General features: G+C 34.0%; 2 protein-coding genes across 2 annotated transcripts; one reads left to right on the top strand and one right to left on the bottom strand.

Annotated features, from left to right (window-relative positions):
- Positions 1-1,239: 1,239 nt before the first annotated feature.
- On the bottom strand, positions 1,240-6,477 carry TRIADDRAFT_33106 (uncharacterized protein; the record flags this gene model as incomplete). Its single annotated transcript, XM_002117794.1, has 12 exons — positions 1,240-1,461; positions 1,668-1,768; positions 2,584-2,683; positions 2,991-3,122; positions 3,239-3,351; positions 3,751-3,875; positions 3,985-4,088; positions 4,216-4,350; positions 4,464-4,596; positions 5,293-5,503; positions 5,793-5,927; positions 6,351-6,477. The coding sequence occupies 12 exons, from the start codon at positions 6,475-6,477 to the stop codon at positions 1,240-1,242; spliced, it is 1,638 nt and encodes a 545-aa protein (XP_002117830.1).
- An 11,157-nt stretch (positions 6,478-17,634) lies between these two features.
- Positions 17,635-21,946, top strand: TRIADDRAFT_64388 (uncharacterized protein; the record flags this gene model as incomplete). Its single annotated transcript, XM_002117811.1, has 16 exons — positions 17,635-17,647; positions 17,682-17,772; positions 17,934-17,952; positions 18,153-18,275; positions 18,393-18,509; positions 18,623-18,748; positions 18,938-19,013; positions 19,140-19,381; positions 19,502-20,065; positions 20,357-20,586; positions 20,673-20,738; positions 20,891-20,969; positions 21,082-21,165; positions 21,238-21,309; positions 21,401-21,460; positions 21,607-21,946. 16 exons carry the CDS (start codon positions 17,635-17,637, stop codon positions 21,652-21,654), a joined length of 2,010 nt encoding a protein of 669 aa, XP_002117847.1. The 3' UTR covers positions 21,655-21,946.
- Between the last annotated feature and the right edge of the window lie 302 nt (positions 21,947-22,248).

Genomic DNA, 22,248 nt, shown 5'->3' with positions numbered 1-22,248 from the left:
AGCTTATACAATTCCAATCAGATACTGAGCATATGAAATATATTTGTGTAAGCGCGTGAAATCTAGGTTTCAAACAAATATTATTTACTTTAATTAAAAATGCGATATAGTGAAAACCCAATTTGTGCTCTTACAGATCTTATAGCATGAAAAGAAATTTCTTTTTTAATATCCAGTAGAAAGTCAAGAAATACAACTTGTTTTTCTAGCAATGAGTTCATATAATTTTTAAGCAGATATCAAGCGAATGAAATATGTTTGTGCAAGCATGAGAAATCTAGTTTATACAATAATAATTACGCTACGTAATTATTAGAGGTGATGTAAAATCCGATTTGGGCTATTGCAGATATCATACTAAGAACATAAATTTTCATTTTCAATAACTTGTAGAAGTCAAGATCTATAAGTCACTTTGAAGTAGCAAGCTTATTAAGATCGGATTGCAATTTTTAACAGAATTGAAATAATGTAGCTTTTCATCTCTACTCTAATTCCTAAAGTTGTACAATGCCTACGTCTTATTCTGTACAGTTATTAGAATCTACAGTTTACTATATAAATTTATAGCTTTTTTCAGTATATCTGTAGAAAGAAGTAGCAATTACAATCAGATGTCAAAGGTTATTTGATTGCCTTGATAGAATATTTTATTCCACAATATAGCACTGCAAGATTAATTTTCATGAAAAATTGTAATATCCTATATACCAGAGTAATACAAATAAGCAAATTGATTTGACGCTCACGTTAGAATAAAATTTCAAACTGTAAATTAATTCTTAAAGTTTAGAGAGAAATAAAATGAAGAGTACAATTTATAATATCACTTTGCTATTACTGTTGTAATGTGTTAATTAAGTAGGCTAGATTGCGACTGAAAATAGGAAATATCCTTTATGTAAGAAAAGTATAGAAATTTAAGAATATACTTGTTGGACTATAGTATCATTAAATTATGATCCTATTGGACTACTGTAAGTATAATGCACTGACTACGACAGAGTTTTCCATCGCTCACTATATTGTAGAAACATAGTTGCATTCCATTTTAGAAGGCTCCGTTAGGATCTTTGTTAAAATAACGCTATCCACTTGCTTACGTTTGGTTTTATGGGTTGATCGAGGCGAAAAGGAAGTTGCAAATTTCTATATGATAAATAAAAAAATGTCAAAAAAATAAATTGAACTAAAGTACAGAATAAAGCAATGTAAGCTGTAGTTGATTCATTGATAAATTTATAAGCCTTCAAATCTTACAACCACTACAGAATAGCTGCTTAAATGCTTAACCTGTTTAAGGCTGCCTTCAGCGGTATAAAGTTGATAAATGGCTCCTAGAGGAATCCAAATTAAAACTAATAATGTCAAGAGGATGCCAATTCCAACTCCCCAAGGTTCAACAGGTTTCCCAAGATATTCCATTGGTTCAGTTTTAGCCAAACTGACCACAAAATTAAACTAAAGAATTTACAAATTAGATTTGCAATGAAACCCGGATCATATCCAGGTTTAAATTAATCATAACTGCTTATAGCTTAAAGATACGAAATGCAAAATCGCTAAGCTAAGTCTTAAGAGTTATGAGCTTATTTCACAGTAGATGTGCTTAGGCTTATTGAACTATTTTGGCCAAGGTGCATTCAATACGACAATATAATACTTACACCTGCACCGATTGGACAGACGTATTTCCATGTCAAGATCCAATAGCTATTTGGTCGAGATCCGGTCATGTCTTTGACGTTTTGACCTAATCGATCAGCGCCTGAAATGGATACAACATTCAATAAGCTATAAATATCTGTTCCTAGACTACATAAATGAAATGCTAATTTTGAGGCAAAAATATACATGATTTTATCTTCTTTAGGCTCTCTATATTTACTGTAAATCAGCAACAGCAACTTAATACTTTATATATTAAGGATATTAATAAAATGATTTCTATAAATTTATTAGTAATGGATGCCATTTTTCTTTGCTAATGTCATAAAATTATGCTAACTATCGCTAATAGAATTGTTAAACTTATTTTAGCATAACAAGGACGATATATCATGCACTGTAGTAAAGTGGACAATAAACTTATATGCATAATATCCATTTCAAAATTTTCAATATTTTATCAGCAGCAGTAGCTTCGATTTAATATTTCTTATATGGGATATATCGGTAAACAGATTTTAAAATAGGATTTGATGTGCAATCCAGCCTTTACTTTATATTTGCCATTTTCAATTGGGTGAGGATTAGCGCAAATTTTAAAGTAAGATTACATATGCAGCAAATTCTTTACTTTATATTTAGCATTTTCAATTGAAAGGTGATTTAGCGTACTTTTTAAAATAGCATTAAATATGCAGAAAAGCCTTTGCTTTATATTCAGCATTTTCTATTTGTTTCGGATTTGGTGTACTTTTTAAAATACGATTACATGTGCAATAAAGCCTTTACTTTATATGTAGCATTTGCTATTTCCTTCAGATTTAGTACGCTTTTCAAAATGCGATTCCATATGCAATAAGTCTGTACTTTATGTTTTAGCATTTTCTATTTGGTCAGGATTTAGTCCACTCTTACCGTATACAAATGAAACTGCCAAGACCTCAAATAAGGTCAAACCAAGTACAATTGGACCAGCATTATTGGTATCTACAACGATAAGCCAAAAGAGACCAGACTAGAAATAAAAATGAAGGATCTAAAATTATATGATTATAATCATATCCACTTTGACTATGATCACACTTATAGAATCAGTCTCAAATTACATATGTGGTGGTTTATAAACCTCTCAAATCTAGCGGCTTTATAATGCTTTTGAAACAGCTAAGCTACAGCTTATTTTAGTTTACCAAATAGGGCTAGTTTTAAATGATAACTTTACCCCGTAGTGTTTTACATGTGAATTATGCTAATTTTAGTTAAAGAAATATACGAACAGAAACGTAGACAATGTAGACCATGATCTATTCATGTTAACTTACCCTAGTAGTAAATATTAAACCTATTGTAAAAAGACCTGCACAAATAAAAAATGTCACCATGGGCTTTCTATTCTCCCACCTCCCTTTCGAAAATCGAACTGCTGTGGTAATTAATGTCTCTATCATACCATACTAGTATTGATAATAGGAGAATAAAATAGATTTAAGTCAATTCCTACATAACTCTCTCCATCATCTAATTATCAAGGTTGTGATTTAAGTTATAAGAATAAGAATTTTCCACATACGATGCTGTCCATTCCTAATAGAAGTAACATAAAGAAAAAGGCTATGGCCCAAAAGTGTGGACTTGGTAATTTTGCAATAGCTTCTGGATAGGCAATAAAGGCAATTACGATCTCTGTGCCAACAGGAAGTGAAATTCAATTAATCAGAAATCGGTAAGATCTCTAAGCAAATTTCAATCGTAATGATCAGCAGCTCTACAATTTTTCTAGCTGTAATGAGTATTAATGTAGCCATAGAACAGACAAAAAGCACAAGCTATAACAATGAAAGGTAGAAGGAAATACTTGTGATGTAACGGGTAAGATATCTAAATTACTACAGAGTAAAGTACAGGATTCTTTATCGTAGGTAAAAATCCTTTTACTGGTGATAACTTAGTATGGCTAAACATGTTTATTCTAATACGATATTATCCCTGATTGAAATCCTTGGTCGCTCCGTAACAGAAAATCCTAATCATTCATCAACTTATTAATTGAATGGATTTGAGGATTTTACAACGTTTTCATACCTTCGCTAATCAAATCATCAATAGGTTTACCAGTAATACGAGACAAATAGCCGAGAACAGCAAAGCACACAAGACCAGCGGTTATACTTGTAAAACTTGTAATGGTGCAAATGTAAGCACTATCTCTATAAAATCAAACAGTAGGTTGTATTCAAATCCAACAATTTTGTCAAACCGATTTCCTATTATGACCTAAGGGCTCATGAATACTGTAAACGAAATAAAAGAAATTACCTGCCACATTTGTTATCACGGCGGTTATAACTTCCTAATGTTATAATTGCACCAAATCCAATTCCAATTGCTGAAAGTACCTGCCCTAAAGCATCAGCCCAAGGCTAATGCAAACAACGTTTCAATTCAATTTATTCACTTTCATCTTACAGTATTTCCGTTTGCATTCTATCATATTTTTATGTGCAAATAAATAAGACATTTTTTTGGTTTGCTATAACATGAACTTACATCTAGCGTTCCCAGCTTACTAAAATCCGGCACTAGAAATTGAATAATGCCTTGAGTAGCACCCGGTAGTGTAACCGCTCTTATTAATAAGGAGAATAACATAACATAAGGAGCTGTGGCGGTGAAGTAAACCACCTAGAATGAAGAAAGGGATACGTAAATTGAATGAGAACAAGGTCCAATTACTGTATAATCTCTTCTTTTAGTTTATTTCTACACAAACTATATCCTTGATTAGAATATTCAACCTTTCCGGAAGATTCGATACCCATGCACATTGCACAGTAGGTAATTGTCCAGGCGATCAAAAGTGTGATTACCAAGTGTGGCACTAAATCATAATACAAAGCTCCACCTTCGTCGATCCTTAGAGTTTCTAGACTAAAATTTAAAATATGTCATTTGATTTATAGCTGAAAGATACAAAATAAATCGTATCGACTCCACGTTGACATAAGATGATTGCACATAGTGTATATTATGATAGATTAAAAATCAGTAAAGGATATTGTAAAAAATATTTAATATAGTATAACCAGGCTAACAAGATATGAAATTAAAATTAGAGACATTAAGCATGGATCTCCTATAATTGGTAAATAATATAAATCTACTTGTATTATATGAAAAGCCGCTATGTACTATCACAGAGACAATTAGGACAGAATTTGTGGTGAGCAATTAGGGTAATTACGGCAATGCGAAAAGGAAACTTGTGCGACTAATATATAATTATTTATTGATTTTAGAAGACATTATAACATCAGTGACATTGATACACTGAGAAAAATCGATTAATCTGTCAATATATAAGCATACGCGTATGAAAGACTTAGAATAAATGACGATCAAAAATTAAGCAATTAAGAATTTATAAAGGTTTATAAATCAAAGTATTATCTACAGCTTATTACGGCAATGAAATGTTATTTGCGGTATCTTAGATTGGAATGCTAATAGTCGGTAGATTTTCGATGTTTTTTGAAGGAAGTTTACGAAAAATCATAGCTAGAGAGAATTTCCTTACTCCCGGTGCAACGAAATTAAATATTCAGTAATTTGTGACGATTAACTTACTCTAAGAACTCAACGGAAGCCGCTTTTCCGCTAACGTTTCCAAATACATCCCCAGTAACATAGCATTCGTGAGTATTCCAGGTATTATTACACGATGCCCAGGGCAATTGAGGAAAGAAACTGGCGTAAAAGTAAAAGAGTGACCATGCCAAGACGATATGAAAGTAAACCACATTTAAAATGCAAGAAACTATCATGGCAATACCCAAGCCTAAATATTATTTTAAGTATGTGGACAGGCATTAATATCAAATCAGATATTTCCGCAATATTATAAGTGAAAACAAATAGGCCTCTGCGCTTAATTGAATAACTATAGTTAATATCCGGTAATGTAAGCCTATTGTTCAAGAATAGCATCTGCCATTTTAATAATTTAGCAGCAAGATCTTAATTTCAACACTTTACTTAGATTGCTTATAGTAAGAAATCCAATCGAAATTTTTTTTGTATTTTTTAACCGCTAACATTACTATGTAAGAAATGAATATTTATCGTACCTTTAAGAACAGGACAGACATGTTTCCATAGTGTGCCAGGACCCATTCTCATATATTGGCCAAGAGCTAACTCCATATGTAACGTCGGTACTCCAACCAACAATACAGAAACAAAATAAGGAATGAGAAAAGCGCCTAAAAGGTCCAATTACAATCAAATTAAGATGTTGTAAGTGAAGGTATAAAAGCTATACGATTTATAATATTTTCAAGCCATCATTTAAATATTCAAAACAGTAATATTGGTGCATTAATTCATTCGGTCTTTTATATTTTAATCGCCTATCTTCCATTTGTATGTCAGATCTTTTAACCTTTCTACACTAAAATTTAGCCGGTAAGAATCTGCTTAGACGTTTGCTCGCTATAAATTGTATAATATCGTAGGAAATCGTAAAATTGTCCACTAATTCTAATAATCTGTAAATACGAGTATTTGTAAGTGCCTTGTTTGTTATTATACGAGTATTACTGATTGAATTGAAACCAGGAAATATCTAAATTGGTATAAATTTCAGCGAGAAGAAATAAGTAATCAAGCAATCAACCTCAACTAACCTCCACCATGCTTATAGCAGATGTACGGAAACCTCAAGACATTACTATAGCCGACAGCGTAACCAATGCAAGACAGAAGGAATTCCATCCAGTTGCCCCAATAAATTTCATTTTGATCGTCTTTCATTTCTTGGTCAATTTCTTCCTCTTCCTCTATACTTTCATCTTTATCTTCCTCGTCTAATATTTTTTTTTCTTTTTCGCTAACTTGTCTTGGCTCTTTCTTGCCATTTTCAACGTCAGCTGTCAAGTATTGTTATAAGAAGAAGAAAAGAATTACATTTCATTTCTTATTTTCTTCATAAGATCATTTATAAAAGCTAGATTTTATCAACGTCAGCATCACTCTAAGCTTAATATGGAATAGAGAGGGGAATGTTGATTTTTACTCAACAGATGATTAATGAATTAATAACATCTATTGAATATCAAGTGCATCCCAAGCTCACTGTTGCTATGCGAAATTTCATGAAACATCTGTGATTAATGTGATTAATCAACAAAATGGTCAAATGTATTACACTATGTTGCTGCACGACTAATGGAATATCACTTGAAACATTTCTAGATCAGTGAAAAATATAAAAACTTACGAATAAATCAATGAACATTAATATAATATAATCCGACAAAAATATTGGGATCAATCTCATGTTTTGCCTTATTAATAAGGGTATTCGTCACTGATTTTATAGTGACAAAGAAGAGATGATGTAAAGCTAATTTACGCTATGATTATTCGAAAATTAATAGATATTCCCTAATAGATAATCAGATTTATTAAGAAGATACCATAGTTAAATATTCAATATAATCTAGTCCGTAGGGACTATGATTGCAGCGTTTAGTCCTCTATAGAGCAGAGTAATTCATATTTTCTGCTCTGTTTAGAGCAATTTTCTAAAGCAAAATGTAATTTAACCACACTTGTCATTTATATCGTGTTTCTATTCTGCCTTCAAGACTTTTTTCTCGATGATATTAGATATTTAAGAGTTTAATAGTACGATCATATACGTGTCTTAGCATAAGTTGTTAGACATCAAACATGATAAAGATTTTCATGCTAACTGCACTGCTAAAATATACAGTAGTAGACCGGTACAGAATGCTAGAAAATAAAGATATCGTGTCTGCTTAAAGTTGATTACTACTAAGAAATTACTTGGCTAGTGAACTATTACAGGGCAATTCTTAAGTAGTAAAAAACAAATTATATGGCCAGTTGGGAGCTATTTAAGGAATGTAAAATTTGAGGTGTTCAATCTTGATGCTTGATAAGACTTACAGCATCTTCAATTTCCATTTAGATACTTTAACTAGGAAAAATGTAACTAAAACTAAGGTGCAACTACGTTCAGCAGTTTAAATCGGTCAATAAAAGCCATCCTTCCTTGGATATCGACAAATTTATTCTGGGTTTTCAAAGGCAAATTATATTTTATACGTAATTAAAAGATTTGTTGAGACATTGTAGAAGTTTAACAATTGAAATTTTAAATGGAAATGAAAAAAATATTCAATTTTATATACTGGTATACTAAAGAAATGACTAGGATACACTTTTCGTCAAATGATGCTACATTTAACGTAATAAGGTAAGCAATAAATTATTTTATACTATTAACTCGATGAAACTTTCCTTTTACAAGACACTTTCAGCATTATAAGCCTTTTACGAGAAAAACTTCTTTACTTAAATTTTATAGAAATATGTTAATATCAATCTGATTGACACATTCAACTACGTTGTCGAATAAATAATTTCTCACTTTAAACTTGTTCGACGCCGTATAAACAGGAGGAAACAATAAAGCTGTAATCATGCAGTGCTAACTATTGGGATGATCAACTGATGATATTATTCTTCATTCAGTACGATATCATTATACTCTCACGACTGAATTTGGTACTAATAACTATCGAGCGTTATTTAAAATCTATATAACAGTAAAATTATTTTCGATATTGTAATCGAATACTTGCTTCATACTACGTAAACACTTGGCGTTATACCTTTTGAGCCACATAAATATAATATCACAATATTAATGTAATTTCATCAGACGATATTGCAATATATATCGATGTTATATGTTCAAATCTAGGCTAAATAGAACCCTGATCTACCCCATCTGCAAATTACTATGGAGAAAAATCAATCAATCATTTTCTAGGTCTTGAAATTTCGTGATCAAACGCTTCATTAGTGGCATGAAAATAGTGGGAAGTAAATTGCAATAGTATCGTGCAGTTAGTGATAATGATTATTTAAACGATTTCAATTTGATACGATCAAACGGAAGGTAAATAGAATTTCTTTCAGACGAATTGATTGCTAATTTAAGGTCAAGATAAAGAATCATTTTCTGTTGATATCATGATCAAAGAGTTGGCCTCAATATCACTGAAACAGTAATCGTAGTTAATCTCTATTTTAAAATGATTAGGATACTATTATCCTTAGAGAAAGATCGAAATGATAATTTAAAGCAATTGGATGAATAATGAAAGCAAAAAAAGTTTTTCCTGACAATAAACGTAGCGTTATCATAGCCATCTCCAAAGTCAAAAAAAACCAAGAATGAAAAGATCGAATTACCCTTACCTCTTCCTTCGGTTGAAATCTCTTGATTGTATTGAGCTACGGCATAGCTTTTAGATTTCATTTTCTTCAATTCTTGACTACAACATTTAATTAGACGATAATTGTTAAGAAACAAACACTATTTGATGTTGGATGAATTTGAATTGATGCCGCTCTTAATTGAATATTATCCAATACGTAAAGTTAAGCAGTAATCAGCATTGAAATCTGCCCATCCTTTAAAAATTTTTTTAATATAGCGCTTATTTGAAACTTTTTTACCTAGTAAAAACTTACCTGTTCAGTTGATTTTTTTTTTCAAGTATGGCGATGATTTCGCCACTGCCTGTCGTAATGGCCTTGTCTTTTGCAAGAAAATATTTTGGCTAGGTTACTGCTTGGATCTCTTCCCCAATTCCTGGCTAGCAAATACACGTTGCAACCTAGGATAAGATCCTAAAGGCCAAATCAAGGATAAAGTAGTGGAAAAAATTAATTATAATTACAACTTATTAATTAACTCCTAAAGGCAGATTGCTAAGCACAGCCTGCAGCAGTGTTAAGCTAATAAATACTATTGGGCCAAGTATTGTTCTCTTGAAGATGCTATTCAATCTGCTTAAATATAGCTATCAATCACTTTACTAGTTATATTAGGGATATTATACTAATTTGTAAAGGTTGAATCTATTCTTCATCGACTCTCTGTTACAGTTATTGCGATAAATTCAATACATGAGTAAATAACTCGGTCAATGTAGGCGTGGGCATTATTATACATTGGCTCCATGTTCAATAAACAGCATAAAAGGTACTTGGTAATGACAATGAGTAGAGTGGTTTAAACAAGGTTCTGATATAAGTTTATACTTATTTATCTTATTATATTAAGCTGATGGCCATAAAACCATGATAGCCTTAAGCTAAAAGATGCATGATTTATGGAGTGAAATGAAGGAAGCAAGTGATGTTGGCTATAGCACAACAGAACTATTGTTGAATTCTTGACATCGATCGTTTTTAAATTGTATTCTATTGCATCTGAGTAATGTTTAAATGGGACTGCTTTATTTGCTTTGATTATTTGTGATTTGATTTGCCATTCCCTTTAATATGGTTGATCTACAGGCGATCTAAAGTGCCGATATCGATAGATTGAATGTACTTTGATCTGTAAACTGTTTTCAATTTAACATTATACTTGCTTGGCTGCACCTTAAGCAAGCGTCGATGTGGATAATCAATAGGCAATAAGCATAATTCTATAGTATAAATAATTATAAGTCATATCTGAAGCTCTTTTATTGGCAGCAATGACAATCAATATTGCTGGTACATAAAATTTAGATAAATTAGCATTAAGAAAATAGGTAATGTAGAATAAATATTTAAAACTTTGCATACACAAGCGATCCTTAGACACAATATCATGATTGGTATAGAATTGACCACAGTACTAAGGACATTGTACCGCACTGTCGATATCTTCCAGTACCTGCTAATCTTAACTTGGTATGTCCATCACCGTGCAATAGTTATCATAATGCATTTTGGACCATTAACTAATCTTAATATAGCATTTTATAGCATTTCATCCGTGAATGCATTATTGAAAAGCAGTATTCTAGAAGCATAGCTGTGAATATAGTAGTGTCTGGCTATTACCGGGATATATATAATGTCGAATGGTAATACTATCTGTTAATTATTAATAAATGGGTACATTATCGTAAACCGTCAGCAAAGCGACGTGAGTTTGTACTAGTGTTGCTGTAAATTGAATCGAACCGATTGAACCAGTTCAAAAATGGTAAAATAGGTTCGGTTCAGGTTTGATTGATGTCAAAGCGGTTCAGATTCAGGTTCTTATATAGATCATAACGGTTTTGAGCCGAACCGAACCTTTCTCAGGTCTAGTCGCAGCCTATCCGCTAGTTTAAGAGTCAAATAGTTTGGGCTGTTGCGGTAAAAAAGATGTTTTATCATAGGCTGCAACACTAAAACACTAATACTGGACTAATTCCACTTTTATCGGCCATAACACTAAATACTAATATTGGACTGGACTAATTCCACTTTCACAGGCCGCAACACCAAACACTAATACTTGACTAATTCCACTTTCATAGGACATAACATTAAACATTAATTCTAGACTAATTGCACTTTCATAGGCCACAACACTAAGGATGAATATTGGACCAATTCTATTTTCATAGGCCACAACACTAAACGCTAACATTGGGCTAATTCCACTTTCATAGGCCGCAACTTTAAGTACTAATTCCACTTTCATAGGCCGCTACACTAAACGCGAATACTGGACTAATTCCACTTTTAAAGGCCACAACACTAAACACTAATATTGAAGTGATTCCACTGGTGAATATCTGGACTACTGGGTGATTCTACTGTCGAAGAGGAGAGAAAGTCAAAGTAGAGCAACTACACTACATACTAGAGTTTTGCAGTTTTACGCCAGCTTTGATGGTATGCGATGACGATCATCGACAAATTCCTGCCTCTTCTTGCTACCAATATAGCATTCACAGTTACAATTTGGCGCTATTTACAGTACTGACGAAGGGGAGAGAATAGTCCAAGCTTCTATTTCTTTCGCTACGAGCAAACAGTCATAGCTACAGTTTTACGGTAGATACTGCCTACCAGAGTACCTACTTTAAGTTGAGAGAAAAGTGAAAGTATGATGACTGAGTGAGTAGCATTGGCTACACTAGCCGCTATAATTGACTCCTGTTGATATCAATATTGCTAATACTAGTAATTACAAACATACTCACCAACAGTCAATGATGGACATTATACAGACATTGGTTAGAACTTGATAGTCTTGTTCAAGTTACAGATATTGCCTCAAATAAGACTCTAGTCTGACCAAATGATTACCCTGATTTTATATTATTCTACAAGGTGGAAAATGTGGCTTGTAATGATATGACTTTCATCGCTGAGATCGACATTATAGTGCTTCAAATTAAGATTTAAAATTATGCCAATAGGAATAAAATTCATAAATCGCTCCTACGCTGTACGACAATAAAAATTAAAAATTATTGGTAGCAAGATGTTGCAACACATTTCTTGTCAGTCAAATGACATAGTGAGATCAATAGAGGATTGGACTAGACACGATAGTGAACGTCTTGAATATTATTTTAGCGCAGCTACTTTTACCAATTAAAATTCTATCCTTCAATTCGCCTTATTTCATTGCATACAACCATGCAAATGGATAGAATGAATTTATAAGATTGGAATACCATTTCAGCTATTCAATAGCGTAAGGCAAAATTGAAAGTATTGCGTGATTTAAACTTAGTTATAGTATACGGTTCTATTAATTATCATAATGAAGGAGATCCCGTTTCTCTGCACAGTACCACCTATCATACTTTGCTTAAAAAAGCTGGGCGATTTACAAGCATCACCCTGTGAGTGATTCTTTATTTTTTCCACCATGTTTTGGCTTCCTTTAGCCGTAATAGATGACGCAATTTGTTACCGTTTGCATCAGTCTTATCAGTGTACGGAAGACTCAATTTCACTGTAGTTTCTTATACAAAATACTGTAAAATGGGGATTTTACAACATATAACGGTACACGCTATAAATCAATTTTTCTTATGTTAGGTCCTTTATTCATATGAATTATTGCAATAGTAATATTTACTGAACCTTCGTCTACCAGCACATATAATATTGAGTCATTTCAATCGCAATGAAGGAAGTCGATTTTTGACATGGAAATTCTAAAACTACGGTACACTATGCATCTACTGTACTGTACTCAGTAGAAAGGACGATGGTGAGGTAAGAACTTGGTTTAGCCATGGAAACAGATAGTACAGACAGAAAGACGAGAAGTGAACATTCAGTACAGATCATTTGAAGTTTTGAACTGCTCATTCTACAGTACAGTGTACTGTAGTGTACGCTACTATGGAAAGCAAACAAAGCCGTCCAGTACAGTACTGTACTGTACAGTGTACAGTAGGTCATCGGAGGACAATCGTAGACAGTCACACACTGACAGTTCTGTCGTGATTGATGTTTTAGTTGAAATGACCAACAACATACTGTAGTGCGATCTTAAAGGATTAGTATACTGTGCAGAGCGATCGATCCATTTGCTATTCCCCCTCTTTCTTTTACCATCAATGACTAAAATGGAGGTCGATGGACTAGCCAAAAATGATACACTAGTCAAAATAATTCAGCCGTGGCGTTTGGAGTAGTACAGTGTAGCGTTTTCCGTCCGTCTCTTTCTTACTTCAGTATCGCTGGCTTACCACACGGTATGGACTGACAGCACGTTTTTCTTCACGTCACTCTCTCCTTGATAGTCAACAGGGTGACGCCATAGGACCACGGTCTGATATCGCTTTTCATAATACCGATACAGTACCTGCAATGGAATACTATAGAATGACCGATACACTTTAGATCGATGCTGCCAAGGCGTAGACAGTCCAGTTACAGAACTGTACTGGACTATCGACCAGGACAGTACTGCACACTTGCAGGTAGGTAACAGTCAGTCAGTGATTCACTTTCGATCGATACTACCAAGGCGTCGACAGTACAGTACAGTACTGGATTATCGACCAGTGCAGTACTGTACACTGTACAGTGTACACCTGTAGGTAGGTGACAGTCAGTCAGTGATAGACTATCGATCGATACTACCAAGGCGTCGACAGTACAGTACAGTACTTTACACTGTACACCTGTTGGTAGGTGACACTCTGTGACAGTCAGTCAGTGATACACTATCGATCGATACTACCAAGGCGTCGACAATACAGTACAAAACTGTACTGGATTATCGACCAGTACAGTACTTTACACTGTACACCTGTAGGTAGGTGACACTCTGTGACAGTCAGTCAGTGATACACTATCGATTGATACTACCAAGGCGTCGACAGTACAGTACAGTACTGTACACTCTGTACATCTATAGGTACAGTACTGTAGATGACACTCTGTGACAGTGAGTCAGCGATACACTATCGATCGATACTTGCATGGCGTCGACAGTACCGTACAGTAGACCTGTAGCCTGTAGGTGACACTCCGTGACAGCCGGTCAGTGATACACTTTAGATCGTTACTACCAAAGGCGTCGACGGTACAGAACTACATGTATACTGAGCTATCGACCAGTACTGTACACTGTGTACAGTACGCCTGTAGGTGACACTCCGTGACAGTCGGTCAGTGATACACTTTAGATCGTTACTACCAAAGGCGTCGACGGTACAGAACTACATGTATACTGAGCTATCGACCAGTACTGTACACTGTGTACAGTACAGTATGCACAGTACACCTGCAGGTAGGTGACAGTCAGTCAGTGATCCACTTTTGATCGATACTACCAAGACGTCGGACATTACGGTACAGTTCACCTGTAAGTAGGTGACAGTCAGTCATTGATCCACTTTCGATCGATACTACCAAGGCGTTGACTGTATTGGACTATCGACCAGTACACTGAGTACAGTACTGCACCTGTAGGTAGGTGACTGTCAGTCCGTGACCATCGATAAAGAAAGAAACAGTGTCGCTTTACATTCAAAGCCAATCCAATCAGATTGAGACGCGCGTCACGTTATTATGCTGCCAGCCAATCATCATTAGCCACGCTACGCCAGTGCACGCTGCAACAATTCAGTCACCATCGTTCACCACCACTTGTGTGTGTTGTCTACAGTGTACAGTACAATACTCTACAGTATACTGTAGGCAAGGGACAGACTGCAATAGATGATGGCGTGCTATGGCTTGCTACAGTATGCACACCAGAGTGTCCGTAGGGACTACTGTACTTTTTGTACTTGGGTCCCGTCCAAAAAGTCAAGTCCACTACAGTACATAGTACCCTAGTAGCCTCACCTTCCTGGGCTTGACTCTTTTAATTGTTGGACTCTTGCTCCCTCTTGTACATTCCATTCAAGACCGGTTGATTCTCATCACCATTTCTTCAGAGGTGGTCATCCATTACTCCTTGCTATTTTATCCATCATGACCTGGAAATACTATCTCTTAATTGCTCTACTCTGTCTGGCTTTAACGCGTAAGTTACCAGTATTTTTGCGGAATATTTTTTGCCTTTGCGCCACACATGTTAAGCGATTGGAAATTCCATCCAATTGAAAATGATTTCTTCTTCATTTTCGCTCATGTTTCTACTGGCTCATTGGATCATCATGTCGACATGATGGTCATTGATGACATGATAAAAAGTTTAAAAAAAATAGCTAGAGATCATTTACAATGGCATTAGTAGTAAGATAGACACGTAAAGGGTGCAATAGTTTATGTCAAAATGGTGACTGAGCGTGTAGAAAGAAGTCAACAGCGTGGTTCATTGTACAAGAGTACCATGCAATCAAGCGTGCCCAACACGTTGGTGCAAAATGGCATTGCTTCTGTTTGGAGCAACCTTAAAATGTTCATAGAACAAGAGTAGAAAGAATACTTAGAAAAGCAGTCTTGTCCTCTGTCCAATACATGTCTATCGATCATCTATTGGATTGAGTTTTCCGAAAATGACCGTGCTCTAGCGGTGCATAACTTCTTCACTCAATGCTAATTTCATATTATAGTACAAGACGATATGGATGCATACTGGCTTGCATCGATATACCTTCTTCACTATTTCACCTTGGCCCATCTTCAATGAATGCGCAAGATGCAAGCATTTGCTAGTCATTTTGGGAATAGCTATCAATGTTAAGTAAGACTCCCCAATCCTGTCCATATCTAGTAGATGGATTTGGATGAGAAGCCACTCACGTCATCGATTCCAAGGGAGCTTCTTAAAGTAGAAATCGCTGAAAATGCTTGCATGGATACCGAAGCATCCGATTTGTTGTTAATCACGCTTAGTAGATAGTGTCGATGTTGACAAACTTGCTCTTGTTAAACAACCCGTTTATATGCACTAGGTTTAGTAAGAAATCGAATTTAAATATTTATATATGGTTGAACACCCTATAACTTATTCAATACAGTACATGCGTGACTATGTTCATATAGTCTCGGATTTCATGTATGTACAGAAATGGCTTGTACTTGCAGTGAAATAGAGTGCTTAAACTATAAATCATGTTATTACTGTAGCGGAACAAAAGTAGTCTTTTGCAAACAAGCTATTTCCATTATCCATTCTAGACAACTGAATTCGATTGATTCGGTAATAGTATGCTCTTTACTGCTTTTAAAGCCATCATATCATCGACCAAGATGACAATCACTTCAGTGCAGTTACGAGCTTCTTGAATTTAGCACTATCACACGGTAGTAGATTTGAAAGAAACAAGTGAATATGCAACGCTTGAGAGAAATAACACCCGGGCAATCATCCATGCTTTTGTTTTCAATTTAAGACGGTTATTTTCATATCCTTCAACGTATTATGATCATGTGTACAAAGTAATTACATGATGTTGTTTTTTTCTCCCATACCATCAATGCCTCACTCACCGGTTATGACTCCTTTAAAATGGATAAGAAATGAATTGTTGATGTATTCACGACAAATTTAAAACAATAATAGTCAACGTGGCTAACTTTCACTGGTTGTTGCAGATTGCGCTAATAGCCCTAGACCGATCGATGCTACCACAAAATTATTAATATCACGCTTTCAATACCTTGATCTTGATCTGGTGGTAATCATGCTAAACGATAACAATAGATAAATAGTCTATTGCTCATGTGAAAAAAAAATAACAATTTCTTTATTATAGACTCTTCTTCTCTGAGACACTAGAGGTAGACTGAGTTATCCTAGGCGAATCGACAACATGGTTATTCATAAAATGATGATACAACAACTTGGATGAAATTATTGTCATCGTCCAGATCGATAACAAGATTATAAATAAAGTGTTATCCTTATCTACTATAGTCTACAGTTCGAGCAATACGTTAAAAATACAACTTTTATGATGAATGATGCTCTCTCTGTAAAACCATCGGTAGACTAATTGATCCCTAGAACGATCGGTCAGCATTGGTAATATCACGATGCAACAATTTAAATGAGTTCGTATTTATCTGATTATCACTTAGATGTTGCTTTAGTCGACCTGTGTATTTCACCCAAAAGAGTACAATTTTTTTGATAAATATTTTCCTGTGGCTATTATTGGCAGCTAAGCGTATTTATAATTTTTAGACTATTTAATTATACGAGACAAACACTGTTATTCAAATAATATTGATGTTCTCGTATCTATTACACAATTTTCATGTTGTTCTCTTATTCTACTGCATCGCGTTATATTTAATTAATTCATTAAGATAGACATGTACGGCTTAAAAAAAAATGAAACTTTTCAACAATCATTTAGTAAATAATGTTAGTAAGTCCACCAAATATTCAGTATTCTACTCCAACGGTATACGTAATGCAGATATTAGTACAGTGCTAATATTGATAGTAATGACATTATGAAGTGATTGTATTTTGTTGCGCAAGTTGCATTTTCTTTACCTTGTATAACATAAGAATGTGTTCAAAGTAACAACTATTTCCGACATAATTCCAATTTACAATACCTCTACTAGAAAATATATATCAACATGATTCAATTTTAGAGGCACACTGTAGTACTGTAATAAATGCGTATAGTTTCCACTTCTTCTACTTAGCTAGTCTAAGCAATGCCCCCTAATAGTAAGTTTTACATTGTTTATAGCAACCTGCAGAGCTGAGGACGACGAAAAACCAGCTGCAACTGTAGAAGAGGACATTGGTAAATCTCGTGATGCATCAAAGACCGATGACGAAGCTGTTGCACGGTATTATGAATAATAGCGATGCGAATCATTGCTGTTTTATACTTGTCTTGCTTAAGTGATTCAAATAGTAATTACAAGTTGTCTACTCTACTTAAATATCGACTTATGTATTCTTTTGCATATAACAATTCTGGTACGGTATCTACTTGTTAATGGTACAGGGAAGAGGAAGCCATTAAGGTAGATTAGCTGCTTTACTATTCGTATTACAGCATTCATTGTACGCGTACACTAGTGTATAGGTGCCAATATTTTGCAACGACGATTAGATGATATACTGTATATATAACATTATTATAATTCTGTCAATTCTGTAAAAAATGTAAAATAATGATGCTATTGTCTACACTGTTCTAAGTAGCATATTTTTTTACTCGCAGATTGATGGTTTGAACGTTGCACAAATGAAAGAATTGAGAGAAAAGGGTGAAAAGAGTGAATTTCAAGCAGAAGTTAGCAGGATGATGAAGCTGATTATTAATTCCTTGTACAGGAATAAAGAGGTATGTCCTAAGAATTTCGGCTTGTAATAGTGAATTTACATATGGTTGTAATTATTGTAGTAATGTCAATTTACATTAAAAAAAATGAGAATTAAGCAATTTCTTAATCTCGTGTAGATTTTCCTTCGCGAACTCATTTCCAATTCCTCTGATGCCTTAGACAAGATTCGTTTTATGTCACTTACTGATAAGGAAGTATTAGGCAATAACCCGGAACTCGAAATCAAAATTAAGGTAAATAGATGTACCATATTCCATTTGCAAGTTACATGGTTGATTAGAGCTTTTGCTTACTACTTTGAAACCTGATATTGTTAACTGGAAAAAAATAATTTTGTCAATATCAGGTTGATAAAGAAAATCGTGTTCTACATATCACCGATACTGGTATTGGAATGACAAAACAAGATTTGATTAAAAATCTTGGTACTATTGCTAAATCTGGAACAAATGAATTTTTCAAAAAGATGCAGGTAACTTTATTAATTTAAATCTTAACAGTCTAGAGCTAGAGACTGTTTAATGCCTTCTATCCTCACTTATTCATTATTTGGCATTTTACATATAGTAACTTAGCTGTTATTAATGAAGAGGATATTGCTATTACAATATTGTAGAGATCCATCTTTACTTAATACTTTGTCTATTGCCAATCTTTACAGGAATCTGGTGAAGAAAGCAAACAGGCTAGCGATCTCATCGGACAATTTGGTGTTGGTTTTTATTCTGCTTTCCTTGGTTTGTAAAAATACTTTACTATCTACTTATCGGCGCAACAATCGTTCTGCACATAATCCTTAGATCGCGTCGTCAGTAAGAAATAATAATCGACTAAAAATGTAATTTTGTAACTGTTATTTGCAGTCGCTGATAGAGTTGTTGTTACAAGTAAGCATAACGACGACATACAGCATATATGGCAATCAGATTCCATCCAATTCTCTGTTGCCGAAGATCCACGTGGCAATACTCTTGGACGTGGTACTACTGTCAGTCTGTATCTTAAGGAAGAAGCTCAAGAATACTTAGAACAAGAAACTTTAAAAACTATTATTAAAAAATACAGTCAGTTTATTAACTTCAACATTTACTTATGGGCAAGTAAGGTAAGATAATTATTTTCCACTCGTACACTCGATAATTATAAATATGTTACTAACATCGTGCAATAAATGTTGCAATGTATGCAAATTCAGTAAATGTCAAATTAAAATTGATTTAACAAGGTTGAAACTGTAGAAGAACCAATCGAAGATGAAGATGCAAAGAAAGATGAAAAAAAAGATGAAGAAGCAAAGGAAGAAAAGAAAGATGAAGAGGTAGAAGTTGAAGAAGAAAAAGAAGAAAAAAAACCTAAAACTAGAAAAGTAGACAAAACGGTTTGGGACTGGGAATTGATGAACGGAAATAAACCGATTTGGACGAGAAGTCCTAAAGATGTAGAAGAAACCGATTATGATGAATTTTATAAACAATTCTCGAAAGACACTGAATCACCATTAACCAAAACTCACTTTGTTGCTGAGGGAGAAGTTACTTTCCGTTCAATCCTATTCGTTCCCCAGAAAGCTCCCTATAACTTTTATCAAGAATTCGGCAAACATCTTGACAACATTAAGTTATATGTACGCCGAGTTTTTATCACCGATGACTTTCAGGATATGATGCCTCGCTACCTGTCCTTTATTCGTGGTGTAGTTGATTCAGATGATTTACCCTTGAACGTTTCTAGAGAGACGCTTCAACAACATAAGCTTCTCAAAGTAATCAAAAAGAAGTTGGTTCGTAAGGTCAGTTATTACCTTTCTTGAATTGATACCTATTTAATTATTCTTACGCTTCTGATATACTAAGAATAAATTAACTTTATTACCGTTGTAATAGGCCTTAGATATGATTAAAAAAATGAACCCCGTTGATTTTGATAAATTCTGGAAAGAATTTGGCACTAGTTTAAAATTGGGTATAATGGACTGTTGATGAATATGCACTTCAGGTATAACTTTTAGGTTTAATATCTAGTAAATTAACTTTGGAATCTTAAAGTACTTATGCTATCAATTATACTTCTATAAATTTAGTCGTTACCAGAATTTGAGGGCAAAAAATTCCAAAACGTTGCAAAAGAAGGATTAAAAATTGGTGAAGATACCGATAAAAAGAAGGACAGGCAAAAATCTTTGGAAACCAAATTCAAACCATTGACTGATTGGTTGAAAGACAAAGGTCTTAAAGATCTCATTGAAAAAGTGGCAATATCGCAACGTCTTTCTGAATCACCTTGTGCACTTGTTGCAAGTAGTTTTGCATGGTACGTGATATGGTTGATAATGGTAATTACCTACACACCTATATCTAACATTCTTCTTGATATTTGATTGAAATACACTTATATAGGTCAGGTAATATGGAAAGAATTATGAAAGCTCAAGCGTATGCTAAACAGGACGACGCCAATACCAAGTAAGTCACTGTAAAATAATTGTAATCATTCCGAGGAGAATGTTATACTTGAATGATTATACGAATAGTAAATGAAATACTGTAAACTCTAAGTAGATGTATTCTAATGAAGTATATGTAATACTATTTTTTTACTGTATTTTTAAAACCAGGTTCTTCACAAAGCAAAAGAAACACCTTGAAATTAATCCCTACCATCCTTTAATAAAGGAATTGTTAAATCGTGTTGAAGTACGTATTAAAGGCTTTAGCATAAGTTAACACAAATACAGTTGATACATTAACCTTTGCTGTGGCATAAAATTAAGTTGATATTAACGCTATTTTATCGTAACATCTTTAGAATAGCCCAGATGATCACACTGCTAAGGACATCGCACGTGTTATGTTTGATACTGCCATGTTGCGTTCTGGATTTGCATTAGATGTATGTAGGCTAAGTTGATTCAAATTTATTATTGGACTGTCACTGAGCGCTACATTATTATTTTTTTTTTAGCAAACATCGGATTTCGCCAGTCGCATTGAAAGGATGTTACGTCTAAGCGCTAACATCGATCCTGAGGCTAAGGTTAGTTGTTAGGTTTTATTGATGTTTGCTGTACAAGGAAGATTGTATTTAATGTTTGGTTAGCATTGATAATAATGTTTGTAAACAATAGGTCGAACACGAAGATGATCTTGATGAAGAAGAACAACCGGCCGAAGCTCCTAAGGAGGAAGTAAGTTAATTACTTAGTAACATTTCATCAACACTTGCAATGATGAGATAGATAATATCTTAAGACAGACAATATTATGCACTTTCGTTTTGCTTTAACTGTTCAACTGTCCTTCTAATCATTTGTATATCAATGTCACTATCTAGGAGGTCGATGATAATGAAGAGGATACCAAAGAAAAAGATGAATTATAGATTGTTTATTGATTAGCGTTATTTAATAGAGCTCTATGTCGTATAATTGCATGGTGTAGTTCCATTATTCGCCTTCTTGGGACTTTAGTAAAATAATTTACTAAAATAGTTCCTAATATGCCGGATTTTGCTGATTTCAGGTGCCTTTTTTTTGACATTGATATTTTACACTGTAAACGTTTTCATAGATACGACTCGTGATCTAAAAGAATCCTCCTTTAGCTAATTAGCAAGTAGTAGATAAGATCTATGCTTACAATCGTTTAAATGTTACTGCTTGTAAGGAATGCTGTATTAGATGCTGAATGATTTTCATATTGTAGCTGTAATACAAAATCTGTTTTATGGCTTTGTGGTACTGATCAAATTGACCATGTGATTGCAAGCTTCTAATGTCTCCTAATATTAGATTTCTCTGTATATCGCTAATAATGTGGCCGATATTTATAATTATTATTATTATCAAATCGGCTTCCTATCAATTCTGTTCCACAATCACCTTGAATAAATACCCTAACATTAACTTCTAATTCTGATGGTGAGTTTTCCTGTATTCGTAAGCGATGTTCATAACTGACAAATTGATATATTTAT

Source organism: Trichoplax adhaerens, genomic scaffold, assembly GCF_000150275.1.
Source record: "Trichoplax adhaerens TRIADscaffold_30 genomic scaffold, whole genome shotgun sequence".
In the NCBI taxonomy this organism is placed as follows: Eukaryota; Metazoa; Placozoa; class Uniplacotomia; order Trichoplacea; family Trichoplacidae; genus Trichoplax; species Trichoplax adhaerens.
This window is presented reverse-complemented; position numbering and strand designations above follow the sequence as displayed.